Here is a 14,016-nt window from a genome sequence, read left to right on the forward strand (position 1 = left end):
TCACTAAGGATACTCAAATTTTCACCCGTTTTGAAATATTCCTTATGAATTTCAAAATCTCTCAATTTAGTCCCCTGAACTTTCAATTGCTTTCAATTTGGACCCCTCCGTCAGATTTTAAATGTCACATGACGTTTATACCCCTGACTTTTATATAAAATTCAAACTTCTAAAACGTTTTTTTATTTAAAAAAAAAAAAAACAAAATCAGGGATATTTTAGTCTTTTTTTTTTTTAATTTTTAATGGCTAAAATTAACGGAAGGGTCCAAATTAAGAGCAATTGAAAGTTCATGAGGCTAAATTGAGAGATTTTAAAGTTTAAGGGGGTATTTCAAAACGGATGGAAATTTGGAAGTCCTTAGTGAAGTTTTTCTCTTACTTTTTTGGTCTTTGATCAATGCCCTATACGACACCATCAAATTGGAATAGCAAGTGGAATATTGGAGATTAGGAGCCTATTTCACTGTCAATATTTTATTTTATGGTATATGTATTTGATGTTCTTTTATTTAATTTTGAAAATGCTTTTTTAAACAAAAAAAATAAATAAGCCTTATTTTTTTTTTCCCTTAGTTCTTTTGATATGGAGAAAAGACGGTTCTTGTAATTGAGAGGATAGATTTATCTTTTCACTTTTTTTTTTTTTTTTTTTTTTTTTTTTTACAAAATTTCCCTCTCATTTGCAAGATTTAATTTTGAAGTGAAGAGGATCTAAATACGGTTTCACTGAATTGTAGAGTTCGTCCATGTGTTATTATGTACATCATTAAATAAAATAAAATAAAATTTAAACCATAAAATAAGTATATTTATCATTTCAAATAAAATGTAAAAAATGGTATTCCAATTTAATGGCACGGGGTCTGTCGTTTTGTCTATAGTCCTGGTTTTGCTTGACTTCTATAATGATTCAATTCACCACACTAATAAAAATTATATATAAAAATTATGTCAAATTTTTCTTCTTTATTTATTTATTTATTTTATTATTTTGAACTTTTCTCTGCAGCGATGACCTCTTCATTTTCTAGTAGCACATAAATGGATCTAGAACATAGACTTCTTTCAGAAGAATTAATATATATATATATATAATAAAATAGAAATGGTTAAGACTTAATTGAGGAAGATATCTACAAGTCGGACGTATATATAAAATAATTTACCACGCAATTTTGTGACTTTGAAATTAATTTCATAAATAGTAATTCAGTAAACGTTCAAATCATTCTGCATAATCATTAATTTTTTTTCTTGATATTACTAATCTCATACTGCATATCTGAGATAGTAATCACTTTGAATTTTTGTTTAAAAAATTGTTCCAAAATTTCATCAAGTGAGATTTTTGTATTGATAGGTTTATTAGCATTTTTAATTATCGTATTCCTAAGTTTTTTAAGGTAATCTTTATTTAATTCAGGATTTTTCAATTTTTGAAATTAAAATGATTAGGAAATTTTCTTGTTCTTCAGTTTTTGTGAGAACATTATAAGTTTTGACATTTTTGCAGCAAGAATCATTACAACCAATTTTGAAATCATTCTCAAAGAATTCACTAGCGGAATGGTAATCGAAGTCATCTGAAGTTAAAAATTCACTGTCAGATGAATCAGAAGAATTAACGGATTGCAGAATTCTAAAAAGATTTTCTTCTCATTGTCATCAATTTTTAAAGCATTAATTTTTTTTTTTTCAATTTTTTGGGCTGTTCTGGACATTTATCAGCAAAATGTCCTAATTTTCTGCAGTTAAAACATTTTCCTTTGGATGAAAATAAAGTTATATATATATATATATATATATATATATATATATATATATATATTTCTCCTTGTTTTGATTGGTAAGTCAATCCCCTGTTTCCTCTATTGATGTAGCCCTTCAGAAAAGAAAGAAGAAAGAAGGAAAAAAAAAAGAAGAAAAAAGTCATATAATTAAATAAATATAATAAAGTTAGTTAAGACTGCTTCTAAGTTGTGTGGGGCCATCAAGGCTCCAGAGTCAGACCGCATGACTTGACCTTTTAAAAACCAAATTAACTCTCATCAATCTTCACAATCACAATAAATATATATAAATATAATAGAACCTTCTCTAGCTTCCATATGATTGCTCCCTAGCTACAACCTACAAAGGGAGGGAAGAAAGAGGAAGGAAGGAGAAGATCAATGATCATGAGCTGCAAGGAAGAAAAGATGATGATGATGAGTAGTAGTAGTACTAGTAAGAAAGGTGAAGTTGCAATATTGCCAGGATTTCGGTTCCATCCAACTGATGAAGAGCTTGTTGGGTTTTATCTTCGCCGGAAGGTTGAGAAGAAACCCATCGCTATTGAACTCATCCAACAGATCGATATCTACAAATACGATCCATGGGATCTTCCAAGTAACTATTATTAGCATCCCTTTCTTTCTTTTAATTCAACTCTTTTGTATCTTTGACAAAATCAAACAATTAAATTCTTAATAAGGTTATTTCTTTGATTCTTTCAAGCTAAAATTTTATTTTATTTTTTTTATTTTTTTTTCTGTGGATCTAACTGTATATATATATATATATATATATGGTGCCTCTGAAAACCATCTATAGCTTCTTATTAATTCTGAGAACTGCATGAAAAAGATTTTGACGTTTTTTTACGTACCCTATAACCCCGTTCAGACCTAAAAGATTACTTTCATTTCATTTAACATCATTGAGATTATACTTTATTACTTTTGTTTGTGATTGATTTATATATATTTGGTTGCAGAAGGCAATAATAGCAGCAGCAGTGTGAAAGAGTTGGAGTGGTACTTCTACTGCAAAAGAGGGAGAAAGTATAGGAACAGCATAAGACCCAACAGAGTGACGGGGTCTGGGTTTTGGAAAGCCACTGGCATCGACAAACCGGTCTACTCGGCGGGAGGAGAATGCATTGGCCTCAAGAAAACATTAGTTTACTACCGCGGGAGTGCAGGAAAAGGCCTCAAAACTGATTGGATGATGCACGAGTTTCGCCTTCCTCCCAAACACGCCGGCGCCACCAATCTTGCCGATGCCAAAAATACTGTCCAAGAAGCTGTAAGAATAATACAATTATACTCATCTATATGTGCCATCAGACACGAAGAATTACGACCTTTTGTTCTTATTTATTTGGTCATGTTTACAATTTAACAATCTCCTATTAATATGATAGATATATAGCTGAGACTACATTCAAATTTGATAGCCTAAAAGTAGGAGATTACAATCAAATCCCATAATTAATATCATATTTAGTTACCATCAAATCTGATTACAATCAAATTCCATAATATAGAATAATCAAATATAATCTAACATAAACCACCTATATCCATGGAAACTTGATAAGAAAAAGACAGAATTCATTCTTTTTTAACCATTGAATATCTATAGTGAATGGATGAATCTACTATTGAATTTGTGTGGGAACCACATGAGTCAGGAAATATAATGTTTGATCTATTGAATTTGTAATAAAATTTAGTTTAAAAATGGTCGTGTAACATGCTTCAAATATTAATTAGCGCTTTGTACAAGTTTGAAATTTGTTTGACAGGCTAAGAGTGAGTACACGAAGTAGTCATATGCATTTGACGATTTTTTTTCGTCAAAAAAGAAAATATCAAATATATATATATATATGTTGATGCATGGTTTCATGTACTTTTTTCATGCAGGAAATTTGGACGCTGTGTCGAATTTTCAAGCGAAATGTGTCGCATAGGAAGTACACGGCAGATTGGAGAGAAGGAAGTGCTAAGAAACATCCAATAATTTCCTCGGATGATCCCATCAAATATGAAAATGATGATGACCAGGAGATTAAGGGTATTGATGGAAGGACGCAGTTGCATGCAGGGCAGCCGAGCTGGACGCTACCACAACCTCCAGTATTATCTTCAACCATTAATCCAATAACTCCAAGAGCCGATGCGAATGATCATGATGAAGACTTGTTTGCATTAGAGAATTGGGATGATGAGCTTAGATCTGTTGTAGAGTTTGCTCTTGATCCCTCTCGTTTATGTAAATAAGTATTCATGTTAATGTTACATTAATTACATACACTGAAATGATCATTGGTGTCAATATTAATTTTGCTCATATTTATTTCATATCATCTTACAAATCAATCATTAGATTTGTAGAGTTCACATAAGTCAATGGTGGACCCTACAAATCTAATGGTCGATCTATTGAATTTATAAGAGAATATGAAAGAAAATATGAGCAAATTATTGACATTAATCATTTCTCATACATATACATATAGATTATAGTACGTAAGTAATATTTGACAGTGTTTTCCAAATATTTTTCTCTTGCCGTCTACTAATTATTTTTCCTTGCAATTAAAATCCTAGTTCTGGCAATGTGTACACGTACGGATAAAATGGTAATTAAATAGGCGCAACTCTTACTTAACAAAATTATATATTCTTTTACCTGATAAATATCATCATATTATACAATTATATATATATATATCTCCGAATAATAAATATGTTTGACGTTGCCGAGTCTAAATTACTTTAAATTCTCATAATTATTTGATTCTAATTTTCGTAGTAAAGGTTGATCAGTTACTTCAACCAATTGAATTGGCAATGGACAATTCATTAATTTTCTTGTCCAGATTAATCAGCTTCCATTTTTACAAGTTTATCTTCATGCATTAATTAAGATTCTTTTCTTTTTAATTAGTGTAACAAATCAATTGGACATTTGTTGATCTATGGATAATCCACAGCGACCTCAGCGGGTTCTAGGGGAGAAGCACCACCAGCGAAGAAAGGGAATGATCGTCGAAAGGCAGTTTGGAAACCGGAGGCACTGCAACCTCTAAGTCAGCTCAAACGACCCTAACTAACAGAATAAAACTAGTAAAAATGTGTAAGAGAAACTCCCCCTCCGTGTGGCATTCGTGAGAGATGTATAGACGAGTGCTTGGCTAAAACCCTAGTTAAAGGAGATGATAGCATATGGTGCATCTTATGGAGATTGAGGTGCATCCAACTATTGGTCTTGGTCTTGGTCTTGGTCCTAGTGTTGTCTTGGGCTTTCTTAACAATCAGGCTTTAAAGGCTTGTTGATATGTAATACGGTCATCTAGTAGAAACATGATCCTCTCTATTTCAGTTGAAATGGAGAATATTCATTTAGTGTAAAATGAGAGGTAATATTGTATTAACATTAAAGTTGAAGCACAAAATTTACAATATTACCTTTCATTTTACACTAAATCGATATTCTCTATTTCAAATAAAATTGAGAGGACACCACAAAAAAACAATTTTTTTTGACTGGAGATTTTTTAAGTTTTCTAGTGTCTGACGCGTGTCGATTGTCAAAAGCATAAGTGTCAGGAAAAAAAATTTCTTGACGTGTCAGTGGGTAAAACGTCAGAAAATTCTGACGTTTTACTTTGTCACGCGTCAGAAAATTGAAAAATTAAATAAAAAATTAAATTTTCTTTTTTTAAATTTTTCCTGGAATTTTTTTTAATTAAAAAATTTATTAGTTAAAATTAATTTTCAATTAAATTTTAATTTTCCATTTTTTTGGGAATTCCTCTGCACGGCAGCTCCCTCACGCGTGAGGGAGCTGCCGTGCAGAGAAACACATTTCTCTACACCATGGTGCAGATCTGCACCATGGCCGGCCACTCCCTTTCTTCTTTTCTCAATTCTCTCTCTCTCTCTCTCTCTCTCTCTTCTTTTCTCCAACTCTTCCATTTCTCCATTTAATTTTCTCACTCTCTCCCTCTTCTTTTCGATCTCCATGGTGAAGATCTGCACCATGGTTTGAGTTTTTGAAAATAGTTTCAAAAATTCAAACCGAAAACATCTTCAAAAAATTAAAACCAACCATCAAGAAATCAAAAAATCAATCTGAAAAACCCAAAAAATCTTCTTATCGATCTTCTCCTCCTCCTCTTCTTCTTCTTCTTCTTCTTCTTTTCTCCTTTTTTTCTTTTTTTTTTCTTCTTCTTCTCTTCTCCTTTTCTTTTTTCTTCTTCTTCTGCTTTCTTCGATCTGCTGCATGCTTCTCAATTTTTTCCCTTCACCTTCTGTTTTTCTTCTTCCTCTAGAGGTGCCGTGCAGACTGCAGAGAAGCAAGGAGATTGAGACAGGAGAGAGAATGTGCTGAGAAAAAAAAATGAAGAGGTAAAAAATAATAAGAGGGAAAAAGTTGAGGGGGGGAAATAAAAAGAGGGAAAGAAGTTCAAAATCCCGCCTATTGGCCCTAGGGGGCCAATCAAGGTAATTTCCTGACGTGCCAGGTGTCGCACGTATGAATTTCATACGTGCGACACCTGGCACGTCAGAAATAAATATATATATATATAATTTTTCTGACGTGGCGGTGTGCCACGTCAGAAAATTCTGACGTGCTACAGTGCCACGTCAGAATTTTCTGACGTGCTACAGTGCCACGCCAGGAAAATTCTAACGTGGCACATTCCCACGTCAGAAAAATTCTGACATGGTAAATGTGGCCACGTCAGAAAATATATAATTTTTTAAAATTGCTAAATCTGTAATAATTTTCTGACGTGGTACTAGTCACACGTCAGAAAATTATTTTCTGACGTGGTAAAATTTTCACGTCAAAAAATTGCTGACGTGGCAACAAAATATGTACTGTAGCCACGTCAGAAAACCCCATTTTTTTTGTAGTGGGATCCTCTTCCCATCTAGCAGTCCCTAGATTTTTTTAATTGATTAAGGGTTAAATATGTTTCTAGTACCTGTAGTTTGCACCAAAATCAAATAGCCACCTGAGTTTTCAAAAATGTCACAAATAGTACCTGTGATAAGCAAATAAACCTACTTAGTTTCGCTCAAGATTCTATTAGGTTTTTTTTCGGAGTACCACGTTACCCTTATACGTAGTGTGGTACCTGGGTTTCAAGGTGCCACGTGAAATTAAAAAAAAAAAAAAAAACCCATATATATATATTGGGCGGTGGCCGAACCACCCCCAATGGCCAAATTATAAAAAAAAAAAGGGGGGGGGGGGTTTGGGCGTTGGCGACCACCTCCATGGCCCATGGGGGTGGTTCGGCTATCCCTAAGGGTCAAACACTGAATTTTTTATTTATTTATTTTTTTTTAAATTTGGCCCTTGGGGGTAGGTGGTTCAGCCACCCCCAAGCCAAATGGGGTGACCGGCCACCATTTATGAGGTGGTTCGGCCACCCAGTTTTTTTTTTTGGTGACGTGGCGCTCTGCTAGAAAATCTAACAGAATTTTGACGGAGATACCAAGTGAGTTTATTTGCTTACCACAAGTACTATTTGTAATATTTTTAAAAATTTAAGTGGCTATTTGATTTTGGTGCAAACCACATATAGTAAAAATATATTTAACCCAATAATTAATTTTTCTTCCTTTTCTATTTTATTTTTTATTTTTTTATTAGATAAACCTAAAAAATAAGAAAAATGTTACAAATAATTCTACTCTCCTTATGCTATATATCAGTTAACAAATTTAATAGTTAATTTACAAAAAAAAAAAAAGGTTGATATATTCCACTCAAACTACAATTTAATTGACAATATTTTTCAAAACTTTTAATTGTGATAATGTTTCCCTCAAATTACCAAAAATTATTAATATTTTCACCAAGGCCAGCAAAAAGACAAAAATAACACTAAACTATTGTCAAAACGAGAAAAATACATTGAAAAAATCGTGAAAAAAAATATTACACTTTCTTTTTATTATTATTATTTTTTTACCTTTCTTATTAAGGATATTTTTTTTATTAAAAAAATATTGATAATTTTTGATAATTTAGCAGATAAAAGTTTTGGGGAGAACAGGAAAGATTTGAGAGCTTACGTTGACTTTTTCCATAAATAAACAATATATCGAAAGTGAAATGATGTGTAATATATCTTTTAAAAAAAAAAATAATAATAATAAAAATAAACAAACAAAGGGTCTGAATTGCAGACCATTCTTTTGGTCTCCAAGCTAGTTGTGTTACTTTTGTCCCTCCGCATTTCGAATAAATTCTCTCTCTTCCATCGTTTCAAGTCTAAAGGCTTCGTCGGCCAAGCAAGATGGTAAAACATCCCTCCCTCTTTCAAACCCATTTGGGTTTTTTACTCGTATATTTAATTCTTAATCTCCAGACATAAATCTGTGATCTTTCATGCTGCATCATGTATATCTTTTCCTTCCCAAAAAAAAAAAAAAAAAAAAAAGAGCAGTTAAGCTGTGAATTTCAATGTGCATTGATGCTATTCTTTCCCTGACTTTGGGTTACATCTTGCAGACTAGCTTCTGTAGCTTATTGATTGTTTTAGTACTTTTCTGGGCTCCTCCGTTTCTTGGTACTGTTTAGACTGGTTGATAGTGTAATGATCAATTTGGTGCTTCATGGTTCCTTTTTGTATGGGCCTTTGCTCATGATAGGATTTTATAGTTACCTACAGGAAAATGAGAATTGTTGCGTCATTAATTTCTTGATTATTTGATGTAGATGCAAAGTAAGATAATCAGGCACGTGCATTTGAAGCTACTTCTAAAGTTTGTGTTATAGGCTTTTTGGTCGCTTAATCTAATAGATTTGGTGTATATTTCTTGTCCATTGGATAGCAAATGGTGTATATTGTGTTTGGAATGACGTTGAGTTACAATTTCATTGTTTAGAAAGGAGCCACCATGGAACAAAAGAAAAAAAAAAAAAGGATTTTATTGGAAACAATCATGGATGATTTGGGTTAAAGCCTTTAATTCATATTTATGATACCCTTTAAGTGGAATGGCTATGCAGTTCGAGGGGAGGTGTCAAGCCTGTAAAAGGGTCATAATAGCAGGAGGTGATGTTGTAAAAGAGGTTAGAGTTTCTTACCTAAAGAGTATCTGATATAGGGATTGGGTTGCATGTAGTTTTGAGTGATTTTGGATCTGAATGCTATGTTAACAGTGTAAATGTTGCTTGCCTGCAGTTTGCTCCTAGGTTTTTGGATTGGTATGCTATGTTAAGCTCATTTTGTTGAAAATCTTGAAATTGACACCTGAACATGGTTCATTGAAGAGTACTAATTGACCCTCTTATTTTTTCTATGTTTGCTCAGCTATATTTTGAACCATCTAAAAAAATTGGTATGCTTTATTTTGCTTGAATGAGATATTCAATTCATTAATTTGAAATTTCAGCCATATTGGTTAACTGTAAATGAAGCAACAATTTTAAAAAATGGCTTCAATGGCTGCTTTTTTTTTTTTTTTTTCCTTTTCTTTTAGAACAAATATATATATGTATTTGACATATTAGCAACTCTTGATAAGTTGTACACGGAATTGAGAATAGGAGATGGATAAAAAGGAAGAAGTTGGATATAATTTATCTTCTTTTTTCTTTTTCCCCTTCGTTTGCCTTCAATCATGGTGCTATCATATAATGCTGAGCATATATGTAACCGAATCAAAACAAATGTTGAGCAGATAAACCGAATCAGAACAAATGTTGAGCATATAGGTAATAGTTGAATAATTTTGCTATGCTTTCACAATATGTTTGAATGCAGAGTTCTGGTATCTGATATGCAGTAAGTCCTACTTAGCTCCCGTTACTGTTGTGTGACAACGAAAAATGATTCTCTCTATATGATTATGAGATTTTGGGTAATTTTCGTTAACTCGGTAACTGATTCAAGGGTCTTCAGATAATTGCTCGGATGTTTGCAAATAATTTTGTTTAAATGAAATTAGTACCTTGTTCGAATTGAATCTGTAGACAAAAGAAAAAGATAAAGGCACTATTTGTGTTTTATTTTTGAACTTTTGAAACAATATTCTGCTTTGATTTTAATCACCAATGAGAAATCATGCTGTTAGTTGAATATACTATTATTGTTATAATGCAACTTTAATGTCAATATTATTACACCCTTGGGTAAGATTTTCATTGAGATCTTTGGCTTTAATAAGCACCTTATATCTTGTAGAAGTGGGTGCAAGTTGAGAATCGCTTTGCTGAATACATGTATCTGGTTGCCCGGTTTCTTAAGCATGCACCTTGCCCGCGATAATTTCTTCCCCCCAGCTCCAAATCATTAGCAGTTAGCAATGAAAAAGGGTGATAGTTTCCAAATCATTAGCAGTTAGCAAAGAAAGGGTGATAGTTTTGGATGAATTGAATGACACTATTATGTCTTCATATATAAGTGCTCTATTGTCAAGACCTCCCGCCATCATTTCATTGACCTTAAAGCTCACTTATCTAATTCTAACTTTTTGGTTTTGAGTCCTTTTCAATCAGATGATAGATCACTATTGGATTGCTTTCATTATGGTGGTTTCATGGCTTTTGGGAGTTTTAGATGCCAGTGCTGGTGATGCTGATCTGCAGTATAGCTAATTTTGTTTCCATTTCCTCCTAAATTTTCTTTGAAGGTTTTATGGTGCTATAGCTTTATTGTATTCTTTATGCGGAGCTTCATCAACCAAGATCTCTTCTTTTTCTTTGAGGTTCATTTGAGGTTCTTATATTAAGATCCCGTATTCTTTTTCTTCTTTTGCTACAGGAATAGAGAGGGGTGGGGGGTGGGGCGGTGGGGGGAGCTTTCTATTTGCATGTAATTATGCCCTTGTTTTTGTGTCGTTCATCCACACTGATTTCCTTACTCATTTTATTCTCTAGATATAATGAAAATAAGAGGCTTGATAACCAAAATGTTCCCACATGTTCTCATCAATCTTTTAGAACCCCTAATATATAAGCCTAGTTAGACTTATTTTGCCTACCTGAAACCCTTCTATAACTAGATGACTTGAATTTTTCAAAAATTGGTAAAGAGCCAAACCAAAGCATCAATTGGCTTGATTAGCGCCCAGAAAAAAGAAAAAAAGAGAAAGGCTTGATTGGCCAACTAAATGGAGCATGAGGAGAGAAAACATCTTTTATGGAATATATATTATCTTAGGTTGTGTTTGTTTTGGCGTAAAACATTCCCCCACTTTCTAGTGTTTGGTGTGGGCACAAAAATGTTGATCAACAAAATGATTTTCGTGTCTAACAACAAATTTGTCATTGTAAGGATGAAATGGCTTACGCCTCTCACAAGGTGGCTGTTCGCCAGAGGCTCCCCAAGGGGAGGCAATGAGTTTGGGATCGCTGCTTCCTATTGGACAGGAAGGTGTTGAACGTGTGCCGGTGATGGAGTTTATTGGGCCTGGATTAGGCACAGACAGTACCTCAGAAACAGATGGGATGGAGGAATTAGGGTCAGTGAAGGATCCCTCCAGCTGGGTAGTTGAAAGCTGCCTCAAGTTTTGCCCTAAAATTGGTGTATCTGATGAGGGGAAAAAGGAGGAGTTGGTGGCTTTGTTCAATTCTATTGAAGCTTCTAGAGTGCAGTTTGATTCTGATTTCGGAGGCTTTTATGCCAATGATCTTGCTCTTAAAGGATTTAAGGAGCTAAAGGAGTCAAGTTGTTCTCGTATTATTGACAGGGGCCAGATGGAAACTATGCAAGATAGGGGTCGAGGGAGGGGTCGATTGGTGGATTATGAAGCTTAACATCGTCACATGGAATGCAAGAGGGTTGAATGAGCATAAAAAAAGGCTGAGGATTCGGGATCTCTTGCAAGAATAGAAAGCAGATATAGTGTGCTTGATTGAGACTAAGATGGTGGCTATTTCCCGTGAAGTGGTCCATAGTCTTTGGGGAAGTCAACATGTGGGGTGGGTGTATAAGGCGTCCAATGGTTTGTCGGGGGGAATGTTATTGATGTGGGATAGGAAGGTGGTTGAGTGTAAGGAGGAGTGTGTGGGGCATTTCACCCTTGCGTGCTCCTTTCAAAATGTGGAGGATAATTTGGTTTGGGTGTTAGGGGGATGTATGGCCCGAATGATGATGTGGAGAGAAGGGTCCTTTGGGAAGAGCTGGCTGGTTTGATGAGTGTGTGGGAGATCCTTTGGTGTTTTGGTGGGAATTTTAATATTGTCTGGTTTCCTAGTGAGCGCTCTAGTCTCTTATTATTCTTCTGGCATAATGGATTTCTCGGACTTCATATCAGAGAACAATTTGGTGGACATTCTGATGATGGGGGGTCAATTTACTTGGTCTAATAATCAAGAGAATGAGATTTGGTCTAGAATTGACCCTTTCTTGCTCTCCTCGGATTGGGAAGATCGTTACCCAACGGTGTCACAAAGAAGACTTCAACACCTGCTCTCTGATCATTTCCCTTTATTACTGGACTGTGGGGCTCCCTGCGGAGGTAATAAGTGTTTCAAATTTGAAAATATGTGGCTTAAATCCGAAGGTTTTGTTGACAAGGTTAGTTCTTGGTGGGGGTCTTATTCGTTTAAAGGCTTGCCTAGTTTTGTGTTAGCTAATAAGCTGAAATCCCTTAAAGTGGATCTGAAAAAGTGGAATGAGGAGGTGTTTGGTGATATTGGGAGGAAAAAGGAGTTGTTGGGTGGAATTTAGGAGTTGGATGAGTTGGCAGAATCGAGAGGCTTAGTTCAAGAGGAGAAGATTAGAAAGGCGAATATGTCGAAAGAATTGGAGAATACATTGTTGTGTGAAGAAATTCATTGGCGCCAAAAATCGAGAGCTTTGTGGCTCAAGGAAGGGGATCGAAATACTCGGTTTTTTCACAAGGAGGCTAATTCTCATCGAAGGTGTGGAAGCACTTCGTATTAATGGTGTCTTATCTGACGATCCAGCTGAGGTAAAAGATCACATTGTGCAGTATTATCAAAGCTTATACTCGGAACAAAACACTTGGAGACCTAGAATGGATAACCAACCCTTCTTGTCCATTGATGAGGAGGATAATAGGTGGTTAGAAAGAGATTTTGAGAAAAAGGAGGTATGGAAGGTGGTAGAAGGTATGGAGGGTGATAAAGCACCGGGCCCGGATGGCTTTTCCATGGCTTTCTTTCAAGCTTGTTGGGGTGTAATTAAACATGATGTTATGGCGGTTTTTGTTAAGTTCCATCGTAGACGTCAACTGGTGAAGAGCTTGAATGCAACTTTTATTTCCTTGATTCCGAAAAAGGCAGATGCGGTGGAGATGAAGGATTTTCGGCCCATTAGCTTGGTGGGAGGGGTGTACAAATTGTTTCTAAGGTACTCGCCAATAGGATGAGAACTGTTTTGGGTAAGATCATTTTCAACTCTCAAAATGATTTCATTGGGGGTCGTCAAATCCTAAATTATGTGCTCATTGCAAATGAATATGTGGATAGTCATATGAAATCAGGGGTGCCAGGTGTTCTTTGTAAATTGGACTTGGAAAAGGCTTATGACCATGTAAATTGGGACTTTGTTTTGTATTTGCTGCATTGGTGTGGTTTTGGCTAGAGGTGGAGGGCTTGGATAGAGTGGTGTATTACGTCGGTAAGATTCTCCATCCTTGTGAATGGTTCTCCGGAAGGCTTCTTTAACAGTTCGAGGGGAATTCGGCAAGGGGATCCTCTCTCTCCGTTACTTTTTGTGCTTGTTATGGAGGCTTTGAGTAAGATGGTGAATGCGACGGTTGACCAAGGCCTTTTGACTGGATTTTCGGTGGGAGATAGGGTCTTCTCGGAGTTTGTGGTTTCACAACCTTGTCAAATATGCTTCCCGTGTATGTGGGCTGCGCCTCTCTGCGCTTTGCTTTATGTCATTATTACTTATAAAAAAAGAGGTGTTGGCCATTTTTTAAAGATTGTCTCTGCCACTCCCTTACCTCCCTCTCCTCGAACTATAGTACCACCCACCACCACAAAGGAACTCGCGAGAGTTGCCTCCATCCATCTTGTGTTGTAGGCTGTAGCCTGCGCCCCCCGCCCCCCTCCCCCCTCTCTACTTTGCCCTCTCCTCTAGTATTTATTTATTTTTGATAAGTAAAGTCAATGTATTAAAAGCGCAAGGGCACAACCCATGTACACAAGAAGTATACTGTTGGAACAAGTGGCTCATATTCTACTACTGGCCTATTGGGTGTAATTAGTTTATGTGGGCCTTGGAACAAATAAGTTGTTGGGG

General features: G+C 35.2%; 1 protein-coding gene across 1 annotated transcript; it reads left to right on the forward strand.

Annotated features, from left to right (window-relative positions):
• The first annotated feature begins 2,200 nt into the window (after nucleotides 1-2,200).
• On the forward strand, nucleotides 2,201-4,103 carry LOC132174249 (transcription factor JUNGBRUNNEN 1-like). The gene is made up of 3 exons (XM_059585936.2): nucleotides 2,201-2,390; nucleotides 2,758-3,068; nucleotides 3,692-4,103. The coding sequence occupies exons 1-3, from the start codon at nucleotides 2,201-2,203 to the stop codon at nucleotides 4,046-4,048; spliced, it is 858 nt and encodes a 285-aa protein (XP_059441919.2). The 3' UTR covers nucleotides 4,049-4,103.
• Nucleotides 4,104-14,016: the final 9,913 nt, after the last annotated feature.

Source organism: Corylus avellana, chromosome 3, assembly GCF_965113065.1.
Source record: "Corylus avellana chromosome 3, dhCorAvel1.hap1.2, whole genome shotgun sequence".
In the NCBI taxonomy this organism is placed as follows: domain Eukaryota; kingdom Viridiplantae; phylum Streptophyta; class Magnoliopsida; order Fagales; family Betulaceae; genus Corylus; species Corylus avellana.